Consider the following 11,458-nt stretch of genomic DNA (forward strand, 5'->3'; position numbering starts at 1 on the left):
CTCTGGTTCCTCTGCCTTTTCTAAAACCAGCTTGAATATCAGGAAGTTCATGGTTCACGTATTGCTGAAGCCTGGCTTGGAGAATTTTGAGCATTACTTTACTAGCGTGTGAGATGAGTGCAATTGTGCGTTAGTTTGAGCATTCTTTGGCATTGCCTTTCTTTGGGATTGGGATGAAAACTGACCTTTTCCAGTCCTGTGGCCACTGCTGAGTTTTCCAAATTTGCTGGCATATTGAGTGCAGCACTTTCATAGCATCATCTTTCAGGATTTCAAATAGCTCAACTGGAATTCCATCACCTCCACACAAGATATTAGTACTCCCCAATTTTCACAACATATGGAAAACAATAAGATATTTTGAAAGAAAGATATATCTGCTGTGGGGATCAAACTGTTTTATTGTGTGACTTTAGGGGAAGGGTCGAAAGGCTGGGAAGATGAGACCCAATGTCCTTCTCCAGCCCATCTGCCCAGCTTGTCAGCTTCTGAAACTGAAAAAAAGACATTAAAAAAAATATTCATGTATTTGACTGTGCTGGGTCTTAGTTGCAGCATGTGGAGTCTTTAGTTGGCATGTGGGAATCTACTTCCCAGTCTAGAGACTGAAACCTCACCTCGGAATTGGGAGTGTGGAGTCTTAGCCACTGGACCACCAGCCAAGTCCATGAAGGAAAGATATTGTACATCTAACGTTTCTGGCACAAACTTTTGTAACAGATTTATGGAGGCATCACTGACATACAGTGAACCACACATATTTAAAATGTACAGTTTGAGGTCTTGGCAGAAGTATAAACACAAGAAACTGTCACCTGAAAAAAGATAATGAAAATCTTCCCCATCCCCAAGTCTCATGGTATCTTGGGAAAGCCTCCTTCCTGCTCTTTCCCCTGCCCCTCCACCCTTGTCCCCACATCCCAGGCAATTAAAGTTCTTTTGGTCTCTATGTCTTTAGTTTGCATTTCCTAGAATGTTATATAAATGGAATCATTTGTCTGACTTCTTTCACTCAGCATAATTATTTTTTAAACCCACCTATGTCATGGTTTGCTTCAATAGGTGATTCCTTTTTATTGCAGTGTAGTATAGCTGTGAAAAGAAGAGAAGAGAAAAGCAAAGGAGAAAAGGAAAGATTTAAGCATCTAAATGCAGAGTTCCAAAGAATAGCAAGAAGAGATAAGAAAGCCTTCCTCAGCAATCACTGCAAAGAAATAGAGGAAAACAACAGAATGGGAAAGACTAGAGATATCTTCAAGAATATTAGAGATAGCAAGGGAACATTTCATGCTAAGATGGGCTTGATAAAGGACAGAAATGGTATGGACCTAACAGAAGCAGAAGATATTAAGAAGAGGTGGCAAGAATACACAGAAGAACTGTACATAAAAAGATCTTCACGACCCAAATAATCATGATGGTGTGATCACTCACCTAGAGCCAGACATCCTGGAATGTGAAGTCAAGTGGGCCTTAGAAAGCATCACCACGAACAAAGCTAGTGCAGGTGATGGAATTCCAGTTGAGCTATTCCAAATCCTGAAAGATGATGCTGTGAAAGTGCTGCACTCAATATGCCAGCAAATTTGGAAAACTCAGCAGTGGCCACAGGACTGGAAAAGGTCAGTTTTCATTCCAATCCCAAAGAAAGGCAACGCCAAAGAATGCTCAAACTACCGCACAATTGCACTCATCTCACACGCTAGTAAAGTAATGCTCAAAATTCTCCAAGCCAGGCTTCAGCAATATGTGAACCATGAACTTCCTGATATTCAAGCTGGTTTTAGAAAAGGCAGAGGAACCAGAGATCAAATTGCCAATATCTGCTGGATCATGGAAAAAGCAAGAGAGTTCCAGAAAAACATCTATTTCTGCTGTATTGACTATGCCAAAGCCTTTGACTACATGGATCACAATAAACTGTGGAAAATTCTGAAAGAGATGGAAATACCAGACCACCTGCCCTGCCTCCTGAGAAACCTGTATGCAGTTCTGGAAGCAACAGTTAGAACTGGATATGGAACAACAGACTGGTTCCAAATAGGAAAAGGAGTCCGTCAAGGCTGTATATTGTCACCTTGCTTATTGAACTTCTATGCAGAGTACATCATGAGAAACGCTGGGCTGGAAGAAGCACAAGCTGGAATCAAGATTTCTGGGAGAAATATCAATAACCTCAGATTCTCAGATGACACCACCATTATGGTAGAAAGTGAAGAGGAACTAGAGAGCCTCTTGATGAAAGTGAAAGAGGAGAGTGAAAAAGTTGGCTTAAAGCTCAACATTCAGAAAACTAAGATCATGGCATCCGGTCCCATCACTTCATGGGAAATAAATGGGGAAACAGTGGTTGACTTTATTTTTGGGGGCTCCAAAATCACTGCAGATGGTGATTGCAGCCATGAAATTAAAAGACGCTTACTCCTTGGAAGGAAAGTTATGACCAACCTAGATAGCATATTAAAAAGCAGAGACATTACTTTGTCAACAAAGGTCTGACTAGCCAAGGCTATGGTTTTTTCAGTAGTCATGTATGGATGTGAGAATTGGACCATAAGGCTGAGCACCAAAGAATTGCTGCTTTTGAACTGTGGTGTTGGAGAAGACTCTTGAGAGTCCCTTGGACTGCAAGGAGATCCAACCAGTCCATTCTAAAGGAGATCAGTCCTGGGTGTTCATTGGAAGGACTGATGTTGAAGCTGAAACTCCAATACTTTGGCCACCTGATGTGAAGAGTTGACTCATTTGAAGAGACCCTGATGCTGGGAAAGGTTGAGGGCAGGATCAGAAGGGGTCGACAGAGGATGAGATGGCTGGATGGCATCACTGACTCAATGGACATGAGTTTGGGTGGACTCTGGGAGTTGGTGATGGACAGAGAGGCCTGGAGTGCTGCGGTTCATGGGGTTGCGAAGAGTGGGACACGACTGAGTGACTGAACCATACTGAACCAGGTTTGTCATAGCTTTTCTTCCAAGGAGCAGCATCTTGTAATTTCATAGCTGCTGTCACCATCTGCAGTGATTTTGTAGCCCCCCAAAAAGAAAATCTGTCACAGCTTTTACATTCTTTACTCCTGGAAATATTTTTTCTTTGTTCTGAAATCTACTTTGTCTAGTAACAATGGATATTTTAAATTTCTTTTAATTAGTTTTACCCTCATATCTTCTGCAGAAGGGCATTGCAACCAAGTCCAGCATTCTTGCCTGGAAAATCCCATGGACAGAGCAACCTGGCAGGTTACAGTCCCAAAAAGGGTTGCAAAGTGTCAGACATGACTGAAGTGACTTAGCACGCATGCACTATCACATCTCTTTTTGCCTCCTTTTGTTTTTAACCTACATGAGTCGTATAAGCAGCATATAATTAGGTCTTGCTCTTTTATCCAATCCAACAATCTCTGCATTATAACAGGGGTAAAGAGCCAGTGGTTCTCAACCGGAGGCAGTTTTGCCCCCAGAAGAATTTGATGATCTCTGGAGATATTTTTTTAAATAACATTTTTTAAATGTAAAAGCTATTATTAGATTGTAGGCAGTAAACTAACACGGCTACAGATCAGTTTGCTAGTCTAGTGTGTTTTCTTTTGCCTGAAAGACTGGACTTGCTTTGACATTTCTTGCATTACGGATCTTCGAGGGATGAATTCTTTCAGCTTTTGCCGGAGAAAGCTATTTTGCTTGTTTTTGGAGTGTTTTCTCTGGGCATAGAATTTTAGATTGACAGGGTTCTTTCTAGTTCATTAAATAAGTTTGTCTACTGACTTCTCAACTGAATTATTTTCTAAAAGAAATATGATGTCACTCTCATGTTGAAAACAGTGCCTTTTTTCCTTGTTTTGTTTTTTTTTTTTATTAAGATTTTATCTTAATCACTGGTTTTAAGCAATTTGATAATGATGTGCTTGGGGTAGTTGTTTTCCTGCTTCACGTACTTGGGATTCATCAATCGCCTTAGGTCTGTGGATTTATAATTTCTGTCATTTAAAAAAAACTTTTTAGCTATTTCTTTAAATAAATCCTTCAGGTTTCTTCCATATCTCTTAGTCTCCTATTATAGGCATATTAGGCAGTGGTTCACAGCTCACTTGTTGGTCTTCTGTTTCTGTGTTTCATTTTGGATAGTTCGTATTGTAACATCTTCAGACTCATAAATCTTTTCTTCTACAGTGTCAAATCTGCCGTTAATCCACCCAGTGTTTTATATCCCACACTCTGTAGTTTTCATTTCTAGAAGTTTGGTCTATCTCACATGTCTCTACTTAACTTTTTAAACATAGGGAATAGTTACAGTATGCTGTGCTTAGTCATTTGTCGTGTCTGACTCTTTGTGACCCCATGGATTGAAGCCCACCAGGCTCTCTGTCCATGGGGATTCTCCAGGCAAGAATGCTGGAGTGGGTTGCCATTTCCTTCTCCAGGGGATCTTGCCAACCCAGGGATCGAAGCAAGGTCTCCTGCATTGCAGGCAGATTGTTTACCATCTGAGCCATCAGGGAAGCCCCCCCAAAATAGAGGCAAAGTGTGTGCTCAGTTGCTCAGTCATGTCTGACTCTTTGTGACCCCATGGACTGTAGCCTGCTAGGCTCCTCTGTCCTGTCCATGGGATTTTCCAGGCACGAATCCTGGAGTGTGTTGCCATTTCCTTCTCCAGGGGATCTTCCCGACCCAGGGGTGGAACATGTCTCTGAGTCTCCTATGTTGGCAGGCGGATTCTTTTCCTCTGCACCACTTGAGAGGTTACAGTATAATGTGTGCAAATTTTAACATCTGTATCAGTTTCAATCGATTTGTCTCCTTACTGTGGGTCCTATTTTTCCACTTATTTGCATCTTTGGTAATTTTTGAGTGGATGCCAAGCAATGAAAGATTTACCTTTCTATATACTAGATAGTTTTGTGTTCCTATAAGACTTTTGCTCTGGTGTGTTAACTTGGAAACCATTTGGTATTTTTAGGTCTTGTTTTAAATACAAGTCAGAACAGTGCTCAGCCTAGGGCTAATTATTCCCCGTAACTGGGCAAGACCCTTCTATGTACTGCATGCATTGCTCTGTGAGTGAGGTTTTTCCATATGTCTTGTGGGCACAGCCATTATCCCCAGCTCTCTTTGAGCTGGGGTCTATTGATTGTAATACCTTCAGGAGGTCCTTTTCTTGGCCTCAGGCAAGTTCCTCACCATTGTGCACTGATCAGTACTCACCTGAAAACTCAAGCAAGCAAGCATCTTTCCAGATTTCTAGAGTTCTCTTTCTGTGCTGCTCTCTCCTGTTAGGCTGTGCTGCAAACTGTAGCCACTGTGGTTTCACCAGATGCTCAGCTCTTTCTCATGCAACCTAGGGTCCCACCAAGCTCTTCCTGTGTTCCCCACAGCCATGCTGAGCCTGGAGATTCTCTCAAGGCGGTAAGAGGGAGCAACCATAGACTCACCTTGTTCATTTCCTCTCACTCAGGGTTCACATCCTTTATTGCCTGTTCTTCACTGCCTGATGTCCAGTGTGTTTAACAACATTTTTTGATATATGTTGCCTTTTTTTTTTTTTTTTTTACTGTTTCTGGCATGGTTCAAACTTTTAACCATTGTATCCCAGAAAAAAAAAAATTGATGCATTCAAGAAAACTATCTGGTTGGATTCATTTGCCTTCAAAAACTCTGAATCAGAAATTGAGTTGCATATACTTGGTAATTAAAGAATATGAAATATTACAGCTTGCTTTTCACAGATGCAAAAGATTAGGAGACATTAAATTTATGATTCTTTTTGATGAAATAAGACTGTTCACAGACTTCCCTGGTGGTACAGTGGCGAAGAATCCACCTGCCAATGCAGGGGATGCAGGTTCAATCCCTAGTCTGGGAAGATTCAGATGCCTTGGAGCAAGTAAACCCTGTGCCCAGTAACTACTGAGCCTGTGCTCCGGAGCCCTGGAGCCCTAACTACTGAGCCCGTGCTCCGGAGCCCTGGAGCCCTAACTACTGAGGCCTTGTGCTGCAGCCACTGCGGTCCGTGTGCCCTAGAGCCGGTGCCCCACGAGAGAAACCCCTGCTCACTGTAACTGGAGAAAGTCCGTGAGCAGCAACAAAGACCAACCGCAACCAAAACATAAATCAATTTAAAAAATGACTGTTCATTGAAAAGCAGAATTACTGTAATACGATTCACTTTCAATATTTAATTCAATCAAAACAAAGGAGACAGAATTAACCAGATATATGGAATTGTTCTTGTGCATCTCAGATTGGAATGAACTTACGAACAGACAGTGTACTAATCACATTAAATAAAATATTCCTGATTTTTATCTGTATTGTGTTTATTTGGGATTATTTTTCTATGCTGCATTTAAATATTAGTGAAATTTATTTAATCATTCATTTCTCCCCTACAAAGTAAAGGCATCATTTCATGAAACTTTTAGTCATAAATCTTCCTTCCTCCCTATCAGCTCATTTCTACTATATTAGAAAATGATCAAAGTAATGGCTTTACATGAAAAATTTGTCATGTACCTACCATCATTGTTTTTGCAAATTCCTGTCAGTTCACTGAAAGTTACTGAAAAAGAAAGCAGTGATCTTGCCACTATCGTCCACTTTGACTCATCATAAAGATAAAGCAACTCAAGATATTTCAGTGAAGTGTAACCAGGCTTGTAGAAGATTTTTTGCATCACTAACTTCACAGCATCTGTTCAGTTATGAAAGCTTTAGAGGAATGTAACTTCCCTCTAGTTTTCACTTCCTTTATTTTGTTACATAACTCATTTTCTTCAAATTGGTATGAACTTGAAGGTATTTATTAGACAAGTAAAAACAAAAATGGAAAACAAAGCATATCCGTACAAAAAGAAATAAAGTGAACACACACACTCACACACAAATTATTTAGGACTAAATAACCAATGACTATTTTAGGCTATGGGGTTCCCAGGTGGTGCAATGGTAAAGACTCTACCTGCCAAGGCAGGAAAGATAAGAGACAGGAGTTTGATTTCTGGGTTGGGAAGATCCCCTGGTAGGAAATGGCAACCTGTTCCAGTATTTTTGCCTGGAGAATCCCATGGAGAGAGGAGCCTGGCAGGCTACAGTCCATGGGGTCACAAAGAGTTGGATGTGACTGAGTGACTGTGTACGCACACACAAACACACACGCACACATTGTAGGCTATAAAGATTTTCTTGCGCTCTTCCTATCCTGGGTTTACCAGGTTTTCAGGCTTAGGTTCCTGTCTAGGGCCCCTCTGACTATTGCTTTCACTCTCAAGTCTTAGCTATCACACTGGCAGTGAAAAAAACAGAACCACTCAAGAGAGTTGAAAGTTTACTACTGTGTACACTTTACACAGTTAGACATGTGCTGTGACTTACCTTCTTAGCCACAAAAACTCTACTTGGAACAGGCAGAAATGCCATCCTGAACCACTTCTGATTTTTTTCTGATGCATGAAAATCTTCAGATGAAGGTCTGCACACCTGAGGCGAATATTTGAAAGGGAGTATCAGGTGGAATAAAGGTCTACTTCTATTAAGTTAGTTGTTTGGCCTTTGGCAAATATTTAACTCTCTAGGCTTTCGTTTCAGTTCAGTTCAGTTCAGTCACTCAGTCGTGTCCGACTCTTTGTGACCCCATGGACTGCAGCACGCCAGGCTTCCCTGTCCATCACCAACTCCTGGAGCTTACTCAATCTCATGTCCATTGAGTCGATGATGCCATCCAACCACCTCATCCTCCATCGTCCCCTTCTCCTCCCTCTTTCAATCTTTCCCAGCATCAGGGTCTTTTGAAATGAGTCATCTCTTCGCATCAGGTGGCCAAAGTATTGGAGCTTCAGCTTCAGCATCAGTCCTTCCAATGACTATTCAGGACTGATCTCCTTTAGGATGGACTGACTGGATCTCCTTGCTGTCCAAGGGACTCTCAAGAGTCTTCTCCAACACCACAGTTCAGAAGCATCAATTCTTCGGCACTAAGCTTTCTTTATAGTCCAATTTGCACATCCATACATGACTACTGGAAAAACCATAGCTTTGACTAGATGAACCTTTGTTGGCAAAGTAATGTCTCTGCTTTTTAATACCCGTCTAGGTTGGCCTTAGTTTCCCCACCTGTAAAAACAGGAATATTAGAAGTGAAAAGACTACAGAGGAACACATTTATAATCCTTAATCATACACATTAGGACACTGTTTTCACCTCCTGATATGAACGCAATAGAATGTTTAAAATGCTGTGCTCAGTCGTGTCTGACCCTTTGCAGCCCCATGAACTGTAGCCCGCCAGGCTCCTCTGACCATAGAATTTCCCAGGCAAGAATATTGGAGTGGGGGTGCCATTCCCTTCTCCAGGGGATCTTCCCAATTCAGGGATCAAACTCGCATCTCTTATGACTCTTGCATTGGCAGACAGATTCTTTACACTAGCACCACCTGATAACCCCCAATAAAATGTTTATAAAACACCACATAAGTATTTTACCCCAATTCCTGAAAAAAAAAAAGGACAAACTATTCTAGTCAATCATCTACCCTTAAATAGCAGTTCATGGGAAATATACATGAAATAAACAGGCTGTGTGATACTATGAGGATGAAATCAGCCAAATCCAGAATATGGGAAATTCACCTAGACAAATGACCCAATCTCTACCACAAATAATTGTCAAAGAAATACAGGGGAAGAGAGCCTGTTATATATTAAAAGAGACATAAGAAGTAGCATATAAAATATACAGATAGTTTAGATCCTAATTCAAAGAAATGGTGTGAAAAACAATTTTTTTGAGAAAATTAGAAAAATCTGAACACTGGAGAGTAGATGAAATGAGAGCTAAGATTTGCTTTAAACTAATTCTAACTGAGTAGGGTGGGATGTGTGAAATGTGTTCACGTGGTCCGGGCTGTGGGAAGAGAGAAGGAAGAGAAACAAAACTGGTCTAATACTAATAGTGGTTAAAGCCAGGTGTTGGTTTGCTAGGTTCATTTTACTATTCTCTCTGAAAGTTTTCGTAACAGTAAAAACAAATATGACTTTCAAATCCATTAACTTTGTGTTTGTTTACCTCATATATCACTAGGCCTTGTTGAAGATATGGAATGCTCTGAACTAAGTACAAAATCCTAAGAAAACAAACAGATGAAAAAAAAAAAAAAAAGGAGTCATTAAAAACCCAATTGAGGGACTTCCCTGGTGGTTCAGTGACAGAGACGCCTCAGTTCCAGTGCAGGGGGCCTGGGTTCTATCACTGGTCAGGGAATTAGATTCCACATGCTGCCACCAAGAGTTCACATGTCGCGAATAAAGATCCTGCATGCCACAGCTAAGACCTGGCACAACCAAATAAATAAATACCTTTTTAAAAACCCAACTGAACTAGCTAACAAGTGATAATTCTATATATATTAAGAAAATAAGGTGCTGATACCTACAAAATTAATACACCTAATTAGCCTCAAGACAGATCAACCCATGGATCATCTTTTTTCACCTAAACTCCATCTATAATACCCCCAAATCCCTGGTCTCATATTAGAAATGGCTTTTTAAAAGGTTCATTAGGTTGCCTTGAAAAGAATTTTTTTAAGTCTTTGGGACAAAAACCATTTTCTATGCTTAAACACACCTAGCTTGATTCTCCACATTTGACAACTTCAAGATCATACACATATCAGTTGTTAAATAATTTAATTATGGGTGAGTGAGAGAGCAAAAGTCACTCAGTCGTGTCTGACTCCCTGTGGCCCCACGGACTATACCTTGCCAGTCTCCCCTGTCCATGGAATTCTCCAGGCAAGAACACTGGAATGTGTAACCGCTCACTTATTCCAGGGGATCTTCCCAACACAGGGATCAAATCCAGGTCTCCTGCATTACAGGCAGATTCTCTACCATCTGAGCCATCAGGAAAGCCAATTTTATTACATATTTATTTATTTACTATATTATATATATAAATAATCTGAAACAAACAATCCACTTACTGTGTGTGTGTTAGTTGCTCAGTTGTGTTCTACTCTGCAACCCCATGGCTTCCCTGGTGGCTCAGACAGTAAAGCGTCTGCCTGCAATGCGGGAGACCGGGGTTCAATCCCTGGGTCTGGAAGATCCCCTGAAGAAGGAAATGGCAACCCATTCCAGTATTCTTGCCCGGGAAATCCCATGGATGGAGCCTGGTAGGCTATAGTCCATGGGGTCGCAAAGAGTTGGACACGACTGATCCACTTCACTTCACTGCAACCCCATGGGCTGTGGCCTACCATGGCCTACCTCTGTCCATGGGATTGTCAGGCAAGAATACTGCAGTGGATTGCCATTTCCTTCTCCAGGGGATCTTTCCAACCTAGGGGTTGAACCTGGGTCTCCCACACTGCAGGCAGATTCTTTACCAATGGAACTACCAGAGAATCCCAAATATATACACACACACACATAAATATAAACAATAAATCCAATTACTATAAGATATTAAGATTTATTATAAAACCATAATAATTAAGGGGCTTCCCAGGTAGTTCAGTGGTAAAGAATCTGCAAGAAGATCCAACCAGTCCATTCTAAAGGAGATCAGCCCTGGGATTTCTTTGGAAGGAATGATGCTAAAGCTGGAACTCCAGTACTTGGGCCACCTCATGCGAAGAGTTAACTCATTGGAAAAGACTCTGATGCTGGGAGGGATTGGGGGCAAGAGGAGAAGGGGACGACAGAGGATGAGATGGCTGGATGGCATCACTGACTCGATTGACATGAGTCTGAGTGAACTCTGGGAGTTTGTGATGGACAGGGAGGCCTGGCGTGCTGCAATTCATGGGGTCACAAAGAGTCAGACAGGACTGAGCGACTGATCTGATCTGATCTGATCAATGCAGGAGCAGCAGGAGATGCAGGTTAGACCCTTGAGTCAGGAAGATCCCCTGGAAGAGGAAATGGCAACCCACTCCAGTATTCTTGCCTGGAAAATTCCATGGACAGAGGAGCCTGGCGAGCTACAGTCCATGGGGTTGCAAGAGTCAGACATGACTGAACACCAATGCAAGTAGTATTAATAATTAAGACAACATAATAATGGTCTCAGTTCAGTTCAGTCGCTCAATCGTGTCCGACTCTTTGCTACCCCATGAATTGCAGCACACCAGGCCTCCCTGTCCATCACAAACTCCCAGAGTTCACTCAGATTCACATCCATCGAGTCAGTGATGTCATCCAGCCATCTCATCCTCTGTTGCCCCCTTCTCCTCTTGCCCCCAATCCCTCCCAGCATCAGAGTCTTTTCCAATGAGTCAACTCTTTGCATGAGGTGTCCAAAGTACTGGAGTTTCAGCTTTAGCATCATTCGTTCCAAAGAAATCCCAGGACTGATCTCCTTTAGAATGGACTGGTTGGATCTCCTTGCAGTCCAAGGGACTCTCAAGAGTCATCTCCAACACCACAGTTCAAAAGCATCAATTCTTTGGCGCTCAGCTTT

The 11,458-nt window shown here is 41.7% G+C and overlaps 1 protein-coding gene across 2 annotated transcripts in view; it reads right to left on the minus strand.

Annotated features, from left to right (window-relative positions):
* Nucleotides 1-7,481, minus strand: part of FBXL5 (F-box and leucine-rich repeat protein 5) — an 84,439-nt gene extending 76,958 nt beyond the window's left edge. Inside the window, exons 1-2 of one of the 2 annotated variants that reach the window (XM_010857289.1) lie at nucleotides 7,368-7,395; nucleotides 6,514-6,555 (exon numbers count right to left, since the gene is read on the minus strand). Coding sequence is in view for 1 of the 2 variants with exons in the window: in XM_010857288.1 (XP_010855590.1) it covers nucleotides 7,368-7,444 (77 nt within the window). In the remaining variant the exon portion in view is untranslated. Of the gene's footprint in view, nucleotides 1-6,513; nucleotides 6,556-7,367 lie in introns of both variants that reach the window. The other variant, XM_010857288.1, reaches the window with a different exon arrangement.
* Between the last annotated feature and the right edge of the window lie 3,977 nt (nucleotides 7,482-11,458).

Source organism: Bison bison, unplaced genomic scaffold (genome assembly GCF_000754665.1).
Source record: "Bison bison bison isolate TAMUID 2011002044 unplaced genomic scaffold, Bison_UMD1.0 scf7180017864379, whole genome shotgun sequence".
Taxonomy (NCBI): Eukaryota; Metazoa; Chordata; class Mammalia; order Artiodactyla; family Bovidae; genus Bison; species Bison bison.